The sequence below is a fragment of the Vombatus ursinus genome, unplaced genomic scaffold, assembly GCF_900497805.2.
Source record: "Vombatus ursinus unplaced genomic scaffold, bare-nosed wombat genome assembly UNPS02005286.1, whole genome shotgun sequence".
Lineage (NCBI taxonomy): Eukaryota > Metazoa > Chordata > Mammalia > Diprotodontia > Vombatidae > Vombatus > Vombatus ursinus.
Window position 1 is genome coordinate 4,673,845 of NW_020945064.1, and position 15,205 is coordinate 4,689,049.

At 40.9% G+C, this 15,205-nt stretch overlaps 1 protein-coding gene across 5 annotated transcripts in view; it reads left to right on the top strand.

The window, feature by feature from the left end:
• The first annotated feature begins 7,019 nt into the window (after positions 1 to 7,019).
• Positions 7,020 to 15,205, top strand: part of FANCA (FA complementation group A) — a 101,913-nt gene continuing 93,727 nt past the window's right edge. For 2 of the 5 annotated variants that reach the window (XM_027847636.1, XM_027847639.1), the window contains exons 1-6: positions 7,020 to 7,110; positions 10,082 to 10,191; positions 10,594 to 10,690; positions 11,950 to 12,092; positions 12,179 to 12,274; positions 13,873 to 13,946. In XM_027847636.1, the coding sequence (XP_027703437.1) occupies positions 7,035 to 7,110; positions 10,082 to 10,191; positions 10,594 to 10,690; positions 11,950 to 12,092; positions 12,179 to 12,274; positions 13,873 to 13,946 (596 nt within the window). In that variant the 5' untranslated portion in view covers positions 7,020 to 7,034. Of the gene's footprint in view, positions 7,111 to 7,550; positions 7,911 to 10,081; positions 10,192 to 10,593; positions 10,691 to 11,949; positions 12,093 to 12,178; positions 12,275 to 13,872; positions 13,947 to 15,205 lie in introns of those variants that run through there. The other 3 variants (XM_027847638.1, XM_027847637.1, XM_027847640.1) reach the window with 3 other exon arrangements.

The window sequence follows — 15,205 nt, forward strand, 5'->3', positions numbered from 1 at the left end:
GGGAGGGGAGGGGAGGGGAGGGGAGGAGAGGAGAGGAGAGGAGAGGGACAGAGACACAGGGAGAGAGAGTTCAGCTTAATAGCCTTTTTGTGATCTAAGCCTTGTGGTCCAATTATGAGAGCTGTGATGGGTGAAACACTTTGCTAGCTACTATAAAAGGTTTTTTGCCCCCACTCTGACACCTCCCCCTCTTTTTCTCTTGCAATCTATGTCTCCATTGAATTTTTTTTTAAAGAATGCTGTACCTCCCTACCCTTGTTCTACAATTCAAAGCACCTTGTAAATTCGATTATGAAGAGGGAGAAAATTGGCCCACTTTTTCCCACAGAATCAGATTCTTTTAGAAAGCTTTCCATCACTCACTTAGGAAATGTGCAGAGAAGCACAGGCTTTGGCGGCATGAGGTTTTTTACAGATTGCCAATAGTTCCCATTGTCACAAAGCAGAGGAAGTACCCAGTAGTAGTGTTCTCATAGATGATTCCCAGTTGGAATATTCAGTGTGGGAGTATCTGCTTGCATACATTTCTCTTTGTTGACTTGAGACTGCTTTTTGGCACTGGGTCAGTTTCTAAACGTTGGACTTGGCAAGGAGTGCAATCCTTTGTACTTTCATGGGCAAACTTCAAAGCTTTATAAAAAACCCGCTTAAACTTCACAGCCTCCATGGGAAACTGCTGAGCATCAGCATTCCTATTTTAGAGATGGGAAAACCAAGGCACAGTGAGGTTCATTCATTGACTTATATTATGGAGCAATTTTGAGGCTTAGTAGTGGAAGAACCCCAGGAATTCTCCTCCCTCCCTCAACTTTGATGTCTTAACTTCATTGAAGGAAAGAATCTTCTAGAACAAAAATGCCCTTTGCCTATTTAATTACAACTTTTCCTTGAATTCAAAGAGAGACAGGCAAAAACAGGCATATTTAGAATGGCGATGTTCTAAAAAAGAGGGGGGAGGAAAAAGGCTTTATGGCTTGTACAGCTATTTTTGATGTTAGTCAATAAACATTTATTAAGCACCTACTATGTGCCAGGCACTATGCTAAGTGCTGGAGATACATATGTGTGTGTGTGTATATGTATGTGTATATATATATATATATACATATATACATATACACACACACACACACACACATATATGGAGAGAGAAAGTAAGAGAGAGAGAGAGAGAGAGAGAGAGAGAGAGAGAGAATGTATCTCTGCTCACAAAGAAGCTAAAAAGGAGGGCAAGGAGGGAAGGTATCCAAACTGCTGAGGGGTAGTATGATGGAAGAGTAGTATGAAGGTAGTAGAGATAGTATGATGGAGAAATCCAGAGGAGTATAGCCAGGTAGGAAATGAAGAGAAGGCCTGGGCACTGTCCTTAAATGAAGGTTTTGGAAAGAGCTCCCTGCTCTGCCCTCCAATCAGCAAATAGCGATTATAACAAACACCTCATGTTATTTTATTTTATTTTCCACAGGGTGAGATTTATTTATTTATTTATTTTGGTTTTCAGTTACCTTATATATAATTATTTAGCTAATGCTTTCTGGGATGTGTGCAAGGTTTTGGTAGGACACACAAATGTTGAGTGGAATATATATTTTTAGAAACTCACTGCTGTATTAAGGGTATCAGGGCCCATACTACAGAGCATGTGTGGGATAGGCCTGAGCCTTAGTCCCTCCCAAGAGGGTGAATGTGTTCTGGTCCTTTGCTAAAGTGCCAAAAGACAGGTCAGAGACAAGCCAGGTCTAATAGAAAGGGTCAGGGCTCAGGCTTATCTCACACATGCTTCATGGGATAGGCCCTGATAACCTTAATACAGCTAGTGAGTTTCTAAAAATATAATTCAATACATTCAACATTTGTGTACCTTATTATAGCAATACAAACGTTATAGAGTGTAATTGATGACCAAAAAAAAAAAGGTCCCACTCATTGAAAACAAAACAATCAAATGTACTATGAAGTATTTTTTACAGTCTCTGATCCTAGTGGATTTAAGGCATTGGAACTTTGCTGATGGTTTTAACTGTGATTTTCAATGGAAGCTGGTCAAAGAATCACAAAGTTGAAACAGGCTTCCAGAAATCCCAGTCTTGTGACTTTAGACAGTCCAACCAACCTCTGAAACCAGTGTATCAGTTCTGTTTTTAGGTGCTGTTTGTTTTTATAATAGGTGTTTGCTTTCGGTTTTGAAATATGTGTTTAGATGCTTCTAAGAATTTTGAACTGTTGTGTCTGCCATCCACAATTGGGCAAGTCAAACTGACCAATAACGCTTGAGAAGAGCATGAGTGTGTCTCATCTTTATTACTCATCAAAAAAATTCGGACTTGTCTGCTCTAATCTTCAATTCTCTGCAAGCAGCTGATTTCATTTAGATAAGAACTCTTTTCAGGGTGATATAACTGAGGAAGAAATGCAGTTCCCCAAAGCTTAATAAACTTCTCACAAATTAATTTAAGAGGGGGTAGCTAGGTGGTACAGTGGATAGAGCACTGGCCCTGGAGTTAGGAAGACCTGAGTTTAAATCTGACCTTAAACACTATTAACTGTGTGACCCTGGGCAAGTCACTTAACCTTGATTGTTTCTAAAAACAAACAAATAAACAAAAATTAATTTAAGACATTTAGTGTGGAAAGGGCATTGACTGTGAAGTCAAAAGACCTGACTGAAATGCTACATGATGATTACTAGTCTTCTGATGTTGGGCAGATTCCTCAACCTTACAAAGCCTCAGTTTCTTCATTTGTAAAATGAGAAGGTTGGATTAGATGGCCTTTAGGCCAGCTCTACATCTATGATCCTATAGATGGTTAAGGTTTCCAGCACTACAGTTTTGTGACAATGACATCTTTGATGCTGGTTTGGTTTGGTGACAGGCAAAGGCTTAGAACTTGACTGGAATAAACTGACAAACATTCAAGGTCACTTTAAGGACTTATCTCTAGGCTATAACTCAGGATGGAGGCCAGTCTCTTTATCTTTCTCTCTATCTGTCCTCCCTAACATTTGCAGCATCACAATTGTCAGCAGTTTTGAGCACAAAAAATGATTATGTCATGAGTACCGGGACACAAACTACATGCAGATAAGTGAATGGGGAAAACTGGGTTTCAATCCTCTTCAAAGTCAAGAATGTCTTCTCTAAGTATTTCCTCAGTCCTTTGTTTTCTCTCTATTCTCACATTGTTCCAGCCCCAAGCCCCTACCTCTCAGCTCTCTGGGATATGGAGAACACTAATTGTGATAACTGTGAATCAATAAATCAGCCTGACTGCTCTACCAATCATGAAAACCAGAAAATCCATAGCGAGGCAGGCAGTTCAAAAGGGACATCATTTCAATTGAAAGACAAAAAAGGGAGCATATATCACAAGATGGTTATGGTCATCTGCTAAGTGCTAAACAGGTTTGGAAATTTTCTGAAGTGACTTTATGAGGGAATTGAGATTGGAATTGCTGAAACCACTGGGAATTCTCAAAGGCCATTAGTGATCATCAGTTTTCCTTGAGGCAGTTATTTTTTTTATTGATTCTCATGATGCAAACTCCTTTCAACCCTGTCCTACCTCGAAGGGCATGAGTGTACGTTCAATATTTATTCCCAGAGATTTATCTTTGTCACGAATAAGTATTTAAAGTCCCACAGCGTCAAAGTGAAATTGCACCTTGACTATTTTTCTTTCCTTCCTTCTTGATTATCTCCACACAAAAATTGTCATGCAGGACAAAGCAGGACAGAGGCAGGGTATATAGAGGGTATATGTGTTGGAAAGACTAGTAAAGTAGCAGGTGGAGGACTAGAGAGTAAGGTAGGAAATTGGGGAAATGAGTCAGGAGAGGCAGTGAGGGAAGAGTGTGGAACTTCCCTTGTTGCTTAAGATTGTAGCAAGAGGTAGGCGGGGGTAATACTGAAGCCATCCACCATCTTGCATGTATGTTGTTGGGTCATTTTCAATGTCTGACTCTTTGTGACTCCATTTGTGGTTTTCTTTCTTTCTTTCTTTTTCTTTTCTTTTTTTTTGGTTAGGCAATGCGGTTAAGTGACTTGCCCAGGGTCACACAGCTAGTGTTATGAGTCTGAGGCCGGATTTGAACTCAGGTCCTCCTGAGTCCAGGGCCGGTGCTCTATCCACTTCGCCACCTAGCTGCCCCTATTTGGGGTTTTCTTGGCAAAGACACTGGAGTGGTTTGCCATTTCTTTCTCCAGCTCATTTTACAGATGAGGAAATTGAGACCAACAGGGTTAAGTGACTTGGCCAGGGTCACACAGCAGGTAAGTATCTCAGGGCCAGATTTGAATTCAGGGGGATGAGTCTATGCATCGCATCTTCTCTTGCACATGGCCTTTGGTAAAGAAGTAGCTTGAGATGGGAGGGCCTGAAGGTATGCCTTCCTCTTTCCATGCTGTGTTTCCTGATTCATCATATTTGAAGCTAGAAGGAACCTTAGAAACTGGCCCAGCCCCTTCATTTTATAGATGAAGAAAATGGGGTCCAGAGAGGGGAAGGGATTTCTTCAAAGTCACACACTCAATCAGCAAGCATGTATTAAGTACTTAATAAGTGTAAAGCATTGTGCTAAGGGTACAGAGACAAAATGAAACAGTCCCTGGCCTCGAAGAGCTTACATTTTATAAGGGAAGACAATGGGAACACATATGAGTATATATAAAATAAATGCATTGCAATTTGGAGGTAAGTTTTATCAGCTTGGGAAGTATCAAGAAAAGCTTCATTTAGGAGACAGCACTTAAGCCGAGCTCTGGAAGAAACTAGGGATTCTAAGAGGCAGAGATGAGGAGGAATAGCATTTCCCCCATTTTCTTCTACATGCTTGCTATCTTCTTCTCTTCTTGAGGTAGATGGGATGTCGTGTGTGGGAAATGTGAAGAGGTCAGTTTGACTGGACCAAAGAATGTATAAAGTAGAGTAATATATAATGTGTCTAGAAGGCTAGTTGGAGCCATGTGGAGAAGGTCTTTATTTGCTATAGAGAAGAATTTGTATAACATCTTGGAGGAAATAGGGAGCCTTTGGAATTTGATGAGTAGAGGGTGATGGGATCAGACTTGTGCTTTAGGAAAATGAGTTTGATGGCTCCAAGTAAGATGGATCAGAGAGGGTAGAGACTTGTGGCAGGGAAATCAGGTAGGAGGCCACTGCAATGGTTCAGGTGATAAGAGTCTGAGCTAAAGTGGTGGCCACGTGCATGGAGAGAAGGGATGCATACAAAAGATATCACTGAGGTAAAATCAACAAGACTTGGCAACCAGTTGGATTTGTGAAGAGTGAGGATGACACCAAGGTCATGAAGCCTAGGTATACTGAAGGATGGTGGCAACCTTGATAGAAATAGACAAATTTGGAAGAGGGGCAAATTGTTTTTTTTTGGGGGGGGAAAAATAATGAACTCTGTTTCGGGTATGTTGAGTTTGAGATGTCTATAGAACATCCAGTTAAAATGTCCAATAGGCTGTTAGTGATATGGGATTGGAGGTCAGGAGGGAGGTCTGGGGGTCATCTGCATAGAGATGATAATTGAACCTATAGGCACTGATGAAGTCGCCACAAGTAGTAAGTAGCAAAATCTGAGATTTAAACTTGTCTTCCAACTCCAAATCCAGGGCTCTTTCCAACATACTACGTTTGCCTCCTATACTAATTGGTCCAAGCTTCTGGCTCCATTCATTTGGGAAGAATCCAGAGATTCTTCTCAAATTGCTACCTAGTGCTCTCTTTTGTTACCTCCAAAGTATGTCACTGTCTTCTGTTTTTCATGCCTTCCTCTTTAGGGTTCTAACCTTTGACCGCATGCCCTCTATTCTCTCCATCCTTCTCTGTTTTTATGTTTTAGATTTCTCTCTACAGAATCTGTCCTTTATACCAAGATACTTTTCTTCTTTGCCCCCACTCATTATTTCCATCTTCCATTTATCTCATTTCCAGCTCATTCTTTAATTTTCAGCGGGTTATGGTGAGTGAATTCACAAACCTGAATTTCATGAATCTTATCTTTCTTTACTTCACAGAGATAGTTTGTCTTTCCCTGACACTGTGCTCAGCTCAGGGAATGAGTCTTGGCTTCTCAATTCAATTTTAGACTGCTCTCCACATGGAGGAATTTAAGGTTCTCGATTTGAATGGCACACCTAACACGGTGCTCTATACACCAAGGGTCCTCTACAAACCTAAACAAATATAGGTTCAATAAATAGTAACGATGCATTTTCCTTTTAGAGAGGTTTTTAAAAACAACTTCGAAGTGAAAGCACTCTTCAGATGTGGTCTTTCCATCACGGTCTCGTGAGGGAGGTGTATAGAAAACCCAGCTCCACTCGTCCTACAGATGGACAAACTGAGGCGCCAAACCACAAATGCCTTTTGCCAATAACAGCCAGGTTGCTAAATTCCTGGGTCCCACCGATGGTGGAGACACGATTTTCTTTGAAGGAAAAATGAGGGCTCTCTTCCGATCCAGGCTCCTCCTAACGTGGCTTTGGAGTCGGAGGTCTTGGGGTTCAAATTACACGCTGCCATTTCACTGCCTAGGCGACCTTGCACACTCACTTAATGACACCCCCCCCCCCGGCCTCGTGTTCCTCATCTGTAACATGGGGCGGCTGGACAAGCGGCCTTGAAGCTCTAAACCTAAGATCTCTGGTCCGGTTTCCCAAATCTGCTTCCGAAGCCATGAACGCCGTGGTGGCCTGGGAGAACAGCAAGCGCTGCCAGCTCAGGTGTCAAATGAGGTGTCACACACACACACACACACACACACACGCACACACCCCTCACACCTCTTTCATAATTTGCCACTACCAAGATGGCCGCCTCAATAGTGCTCACAGTCGCCACCACCAAGATGGCTTCTGGAGGCGGTCGAGAATTTTTTTTTACTTTAGCTACAAGAGGGCGGAGCCTCGGAGCCGGCATCCAATGGCTTCGCAGACCTCGTCGTGGCCAATGAGCAAGCAGCGCGAGCGCGGGACTGAGGGGAGACGCGCGCGAGCCGCGGGGTTGAATGTGCGGACCTCGCCATGTCTGCGGGGCCGGCAGACTCGCCTCAAGCACCGGCACCCGGCCGGCGTAGGAGGGCCTTGTCCGAGCTGCTGGGTATGTGGCGGCGGGAAGAGAGGCGGGAGGGTGAGACGAGGCCGCCCTGCCACCAGAGAGGGCGGCGGAGACAGCCTGGCCCGGTTGGCCCGAGCCCGTGCTTTCTCCTGCTTCTCACCCCCGCCCCCTCCTCTGCGAAAGACGTTATCCCCCTCCCTCCGTGATCCCGCCCCTTCCTCTCCCCCTCCCCCAGCCCTTCTCTACCAGTGTCCTCTCGTCTCCCCTGCCGTCCCCTCCCCTTGTCACCCCTCACCTCTCCTTTCCTCCCCCTACTCTTCTCTCTCATCCCCTCCTGAGGCCCCACCTCCCCCTCCTCCCCTGCCTCCTCATCTCCCTCCCCCCTTTCCCTCTCCCCCCTCCTCCCCCTTTCCCTTTTTCTTCTCTCCTCCCTCCCCCCTGCCGCCTCCTCCTCTCCCCCCCTTTGCGTCTCCCCTTTCCCTTCCTTCTCTCCCCCTTCCCTTTTCCCCTTTCCCCCTCCCCGTAGCCTCTTCCCTGGCTGCCTGACCTCTGGTCAGGGGAGTGCTCTCTTCCTGCAAAGGAGTCCTGACCCTTCCGCCCACACACCCACCTTTTCTAAGCTCAGACCCTTCCTCTCTCTCGCCCCGTTTTCTTGGACGAGCCTGTTGTCTTCTTCTGGTCTTGAGAGGCAGTTTGGGTTCAGCGCAAAGACGTGGAGTTAAGCAACCTGAGTTCAAATTCAGGACCACCTGAGCCTCATTTTCTCATGTCTAAAGTGGGCATCATACCACTTTGTACCACACAGGACCGTTTGGAGGACAGTGTTGGACTACATAGATGTAGTAAGTTGTTATGATGAGTCCTCCCCCACAATGGTTTGTGCCTGAGGCTGGGGTCACTTCTTGCTTGTATGTCTCCTTATACATAGATTTGGGGTATAATAGTTACTATAAATATATGCTGTACAGTTATCTCATTTGATCCTCACAGTAGCCCTCGGGGATAGTTGCTATTATTATCTCCCCATTTTACAGATAAGGAAACTGAGACAAACACTTTTTTTTAATTGTTTGCCCAGGGGCACAGAACTTGGAAGTGTCTGAAATTGGATTGGAAGTTGGAGCTTTCTGACTCTTGACACAGTGCGCCAGCTGCCTCAGTATAATAGAATGCACATTATACTATGCAGCTCTAGCTGCATAAGAGAAGACTTTTAAAGATCACCTCATTTAGGCCCAGAGAATTTTTCCAACTCATAGCATAGTTAAGGTTGGGATGGGGAGTAAAACTGGGTCCCCCCACTTTCTCAAGCTTCCCCAGTTGTGTTGAAGGGATTCATTCAAGAAGTTCCTGTTAAATGCCTGTTACTGTTCCAGGCCTTAGCACTTGGCTACTCACTTTGGTCCCTGGATTAGGCCAGCTTTCTTTTGTGTCCTAGTGACTCCCTGGGAGGCAGAGAAAAGGAGGAAGGAAGATGGTTGGCTGTGGGCTTGCCCCTTGCCTTAATTCCAGTTCTCCGCTAGTCACTGTTGTTGGTTTGGTTTTTTTTCCTGGTATCTTTTCTCTAGTGGTTTAGAGCAGGGGGCTTCAAGGTTGAGGGATGGAGGAGGAAGGGTACCAGTGGCAGGACTCCAAGGCATGTGTGATCTGGCTGCTGAGGTGGTGCAGTGGATAGAGAGGCAGGCTTGGAGTCAGAAAGACCCAAGTTCAAATACAGCCCTAGACCCTTCCTCACTGTATGACCCTGGGCAAGACAGTTTGCCTCAGTTTTCTCTACTGTAAAATGGGAATAATAATAGCACCTACCTCTTCCAGGGTTGCAAGGATCATATGGCAATATTTGTATAGCACTTAGAACAGTACTGTACACATAGTAAAGACTATATAAATGTTAGCTATTATTACTTCCCCTTCCCCTAGTATGCTAACCAGGGGAAAAAATTATTGATGGGACCCATGATAAAAAAGAATTGTAGACTGCCGGTTTGGAGGATTAAGTAATACATTGGAAGAAAATGCTAAGGAAAGAAAGCTCAGGGACAAAAAATCCTAGTCCTCACTCAACTCACAATTTATTGTGTAATTTTATTGAATTCATTCTCATAATCTGCACCTTTAAATTCTTACTTTGTGAAGTGATAGACCACGGATGGGGAACCTGTGGCCTCTAGGACCTCAAGTGCGGCCCTTTAGCTGAATCCAAACTTCACAGGACAAATCCCCAGTTGCTCACACTTGAGGACGTCAGGCTTACAGGTTCCCCACCCCTGTAATGGACTAACTGCTAAACAGCTTTTTGGTTGCATGAAGAGTAAGAAATGATTGCAATTTATTCATCATAACAGTACAATTGAAAGTCAGGGGTTTTTTTGGTTTGTTTTTTTTAGAGAAAACTTGTAGCTTAATAGGTTAATAGACTGGGTCAGACAATTTTGTGGTTCAGATTCCACATGAAATGTATTAATTTCGTATTGATCAACACTATTGGAGGGCTACAGGTTAGTGATACTTTTCCATGAAAGCAAGCATCACATCTCTGAAAGGTTGGCATACAGAAGAGAGATTAGACTTGTGCCCCTGGTCCAGGAGGCAGAGCAAGTAGGAGCAGGTGGAAGTCACAGTCAGGGTTAGCCTTGATCATAAGGAAAATCTTCCTCAGGAGCTTTCCAGAAATGAAAAAATAAGAGCTGTTTCTCATTAGTAGCAAGGAGGTCTTCCAGCCAAGCCTGGGTAATAATTTGATGGGACTGTAGTGGAAGGGTTTTTTATAAGTATGGGATGGACCAGATGGCTTCCGAGATGGTGTGATCTCAAGAGATCTGAGAATGGCTCAGCAGAAGAGGAGTTTGTGTAGCAGATGGTGTTGGGGTTGTCTGCTATTACTGCTGACCTTTTTTATGAAGAGAAGTTTTATATTCATAGGTCAAATGGATACTATGCATTAGAGAATCTCTTGTGGAAACATGAGATGTGGGCTATGGTTTTTTAAATTGAACGTTTTTTTTTTTTAAAGCAGGAAGAGTCAATAAACAAAAATACAAACCTGAAAGGGAACAGAAACTACAGGAAGCAGCTGTGTACCTCTTGAAACGCCATCAGAATTTGAATGACTTATTTCTTGAGGTAAGAGGGCTAATTGGCTTGTACTTAACCATGTTAAGGCATGGTTTTTTGTGTGTGGGTGGGGGTTTGTTTTTTTTTTTTTTTTTGAGTCCAGCTGAAGTATCACCTTTATAGAGATCTTTGGAAAGATCAGTGAACATCCAGTGATAAAGAATTAAATAAATTTTGTTAACTGGGTGAGAAAAAAACTAGTGAAAGAATTTCATTGTTTAGAAGCAAGATAAAGTTATTTTAAAATAAACTCAGTAGCTCCCATAAGTCTTCATTTTTTTTCACTTTTTTGTTTTATCTTAAAATATTTGGATGCTTTGGTTTTGTTTAGCAGTCGGGCATCATGTACACCCAGTTTATTTTTATACAAACACAGCTTGCTGATTCTTTTCTTTGTGTTTTTGATTCTAGGTAGATGGTATACAATGTAAAAAAACATTATGTTTTAGCAATTTAATTGACCCTGAAAGCCTTGGAGTGCCAGGTACACATTCTAAATCATTTGTAGGTGAGTTTTTACACAAACTCATTTCTTAAGGGGGGATGGAGGACTGGGATATTGAGGGAAAGGATCAAAAATAAGGAGTTTTCCACCCTGGGTCTTCACATTTCTGTTAATAACTAGAAGAAGAACACTGGTTAGTATTCACTTAAGGGAAGAAATATTAGTCAAATTTTGCTTATGTGGATATTTCCAAACTTATTTTTTATTTGAATAATAGCTCTTGATCTCCTTTGCATTGTTTCACACTAAAATGGCAGGATTATTGAAAAGTTAGAATATGTGCTTAGAATCTAGAGTTAAATTCTAAGTTACATAATTAGTGGCCTTTAGTAAATGAAAATAAGTTTTCATTTCCATTAACAGTTTCCTAAATCTTACATTTTCATTGCAATGAACCAGGTTCAGTTGATACTTAAATATGCTGCCAGTGTTTTTTTTTTTCCTTTGGTTAGGCAATTGGGGTTAAGAGACTTGCCCAGAGTCACACAGCTAGTGAGTGTTATGTGTCTGAGGCCGGATTTGAACTCAGGTCCTCTTGACTCCAGGGCTGGTGCTGTATCCTGTGCCACCTAGCTGCCCCCTACTGCCAGTGTTTCTAAAAGCATAAGACCTTATTTTAAGAAACAAATAACTGCTGTATTTCTGATATACAGGTGTTAGGTTTATAAAGGTTTTACTTTTATTTACTCAATAGACTAGGAGTGTAAATAAACTTTAATTTGTGAATTTTTTACTTTTCTGTTGGAGGCTTTTGTCTGATCTGGGTATACAGGCTAGGATTAATCTCTAACTGTAAAGTCAGTGTTTGAGTAGGTCTCTCTCCCCCAAACGTGACTTTGTCATGCTTCTCTTTTTGAGAGTAATTTGCTGTATTCTAGTAGAAAAGGTGGAAAAATTATATCCTTTGTAAATAGCTGCTAATTCTGTGGACCTATATATTTTGTGTCAGATTTGTATAGGTTGCTATTTCTTTTGGAATTTGGTAGTGATCAGCATCAGTGGTGATTATCAGTGCTGAAATTAATTGTTAATTTCACTTCCAGATGCCCCCTTCCCCAATAACCTCCTTCCCGTTTCCCCAGCATTTTTAAAAGGAACTTCAAACTTCTAATTAAAATCTAGGCCATAATTTTGTATGCTAAAGATTGAATTGTTTAGGTTCTTTTCATTAAAATATTACTGTGTGTTTATCACCAGGTTTTTAGAAAAATTCAAAAATCCAACCTCAGGTTTAGTGCTGCTGGTTTTGTCTTGCTTTTCAGTCTCTTCTCTACAGGAACAAGCTTCAAAGTTAGGGATTCCAGTAGGAATCCTGTCAGCTCGGACAACTGCCTCCTGCCTTGAGCAGCTATGCCAGGCACCAGAGGGATCCAAGCAGGCCGCTCTGCTGAGCTTGGAACAGAGGGTGAGAGGCCAACAGCTTCTGAGTTTTCTGGAAAAGCATTATTTCTGTTGTACTGATTAAGTGCTTTCTCTCTCCCTCACTTTCAGAAGAAATTATCCTCCCTGTTAGATATTGCCCAAGATTTATTGGAACGTGGTCTCTTTTGTCGTTTCTCCTTCTGTCAAGAAGTTTGGAAGGTGCAGGTAAACTGCCTCCTTGAGAGCTCCAGCCCTGGAGCAATGTTATGATGACTCAGCTGAAGCCTGGTCAAGTACTTGGATCCTTTGTTGACATTTCATTAGTGCTAGATCAGATGAGATCACTGGTGCCTCGGTGAGCCAGAAACTAAAACCTGATGTAATTCTTTTAGCCTAAATTATCATGATTTGCCACTATGAATCTCTCATGGTTTTTCTAAAGCCTAACATACTTACCTTCTGGCTTTGTTTCAGTTATTTTTCAGTTAGAACATATGTTCCATAGCTTTTCTTTTACTGTTATGTGTTGTGGGATGATTATTTTTTCATGTCTTTTTGGCTTCTGTATTTACAGTCTCTTCTGGGCTGATATAATTTGTGTCTAAAGCATTCCTTGTTAGTAAGCCACACTCTTATGTTAGTAATTTTTGACATCCCCATATTCATATATAAAAGTATGCGTCTTGAGTGGGTAGCTTTGTGTAATAGAAAGAGCACTGAATTTGGAGTCAAAGGACCTGGGTTTAAATCTGGGCTTTGCCTTACCACATGTCTGACCTTGGGCAAGTCCTTTCACTCTTCTAGGTTTCAGTTTCTTCATGGTAGGTTGAACCAGATGATTTCTCATATCTCCTTCATGATCTTGTGTACATATATGTATGAATATAATTACACCTACATATAGTCATGTGTAATATGAACCTAGTTATATAGATCCCCACACTGATTTCTTTTGACCATTAATGTTACTAGAGTAGAATGAGGAAAGTATTATCTGAACATTGTTTATGCTATCTAAACGTTTTAAAACATTTTCTTATAGAGAAAATCTTCGAGGACTGTGCAGGAAGCTTAGAAAACTTCAGTGTACTTTAAAAATTATTCCTATTTATTATACCCTTGAAGAATTTGAAAACTCAACAGAAGATTTTGTTTTTTCGGAGACTTAGCTACAGTAATTACATAGGTCAACAAATATTTAGGGGAAGGACTGGAGGGGAGGGGGAGTCTTATAAAAACCAAGACTTTTGGAAATGGAAGAGAATAGAAATGGAAGAGAAAATTTAAAGCAGGTGCTTGTTATTTTTAAAATTTCTTTTGCATATACTAAACATATTTGTGAGGAAAACATTTTTAAGTTTGCCTTTGGTGAAAACAAAAAACCAAATATGATCTGAAGAAATGAAGAAAATTGAAAATGTTTAGTTTTGACAAAGTGACTAAATAGCACCCGTTGGTATCATATCAGAAAGTAGATTTTTCTATCTCAGTTAGGTCACCAAGCATTTAATAAATACTATTTGCCAGACACTATGCAAGGACTGGGAATACAGATAGAAGCAAAAAGAAAGTGCCTGCCCTCAACGAGCTTTCATTCCAGTGGGGGAAGATAACACACCAAAAGAAGTTGAAGATGGGGCTGAGATGGGGAGAAGGAACCTGCAGAGAGATTCCAGAGAATTGGGAGTGGGGCCAGTAGAGGAATGAAAACATTAACACTAGAATAATTTTTTAACGTACCTGTATTTTAACTAACTTTGAATATTTGATAGGAATATGAAAGCGCTCAAGAGTTTGATACTACTGCTGTTGTTTTTCTTTAGTGTTCTCTGGTGCTTGAAGCTGTCTGGCAACTTCACTCAAAAAGCATTATTGGCTTAGAAGAGCTGATAGAGAGGTAAAGCTTGTAATGAATAAATTTATAGTTACTTTTAATGCAGTCCAATTAGTCTCTTGCAACCTGACTCAATCTAGGATTCATTATTTGTATTAAGTAAAACAAAGACCTTTTGACAAAACTTGTTTTTTGCTTTTGGAAGCTAATACTTAAGCCTGTATGAAGACCCCATTGTGCATCAATTTTGTAGTGCTATTCCAAGATAGTGGTGTGTTTTATACGTCATAGCTCACCCTCTGTTAGAAATTTCTTCAAATAAAAATGGTTATTGCAATGAGATGCCCATTGTTAGGAAGTACTGTAGTAGTACTGGTAGGTAGTACTTTCTGTGGGATGTTGGTGTTCAGGAGTAGATTTTCAGGGTGCCTGTTTAAATTATTTGCTCTTCTATATGGTTAAACTCCTGTGTAGCATGATTCAGTATAGATAAATTGAATAAATAATGGATTTTTCCTCTTTCTCATAGGAGAGATTTGGTTAGAAATTATAGTATAATGTTCTATGAGCAATGGGTACCAGTTTGCGATCCTTTTACAATCTGTTAAGTAGAGCATTTAATGAATTTTGGCTGAGGCCAAAATGATGAGTCTCTGAATCTAGTTGGGCTAGTCCCATACTTTGATCCTTGGATAGAATTCACTAACCCTTATCCTCTGATGGCATAGTCTTTAAAAAAAAACCAAAAACCAAAGCTACCAAATCATAATGAAGATGACTAAGAAAATATCATCTATAGAAAACAAATCATTTGCGAGTGACTCTAAAAGAAAGCTTTGCTTTATAAATTATTCATTTAAATAATGATTTGTCATAATTCATTTAATTTGTGCTTTTAAAATGTTCACATCGCAGGAATTTCAACCATTTCATGAACACAATGCAGGAAGAAAGGACACTTATACATTTATTCCTGTGGACTTAGTGAAATTGTGCTCACTTTAGCTGTTCTGTAATTAGAAAATGAACAGGCTATTTCATACTAAGTAGGGAAATGGAATGTATGGAAATCACTGAAAACAGATTCTATTTTAATAAGTTTTCTGGTTCTAGGAACTTCCTAACTTGAGATTTCTTTTAGTAGAAACAAATCATTGAAAACTATTTTTTAAAAATAAATGTTTTTAAAATATAACTTGAAATTTAAAAAAAATTTTGCGACCCAAAATTTAGTGCTATGGTACATTTAAAAGTAAATGCCACTAGTATGTGGGAATACCGTTGTGTGAAATGAACAGAATGATTTGACATGATGTGTCACC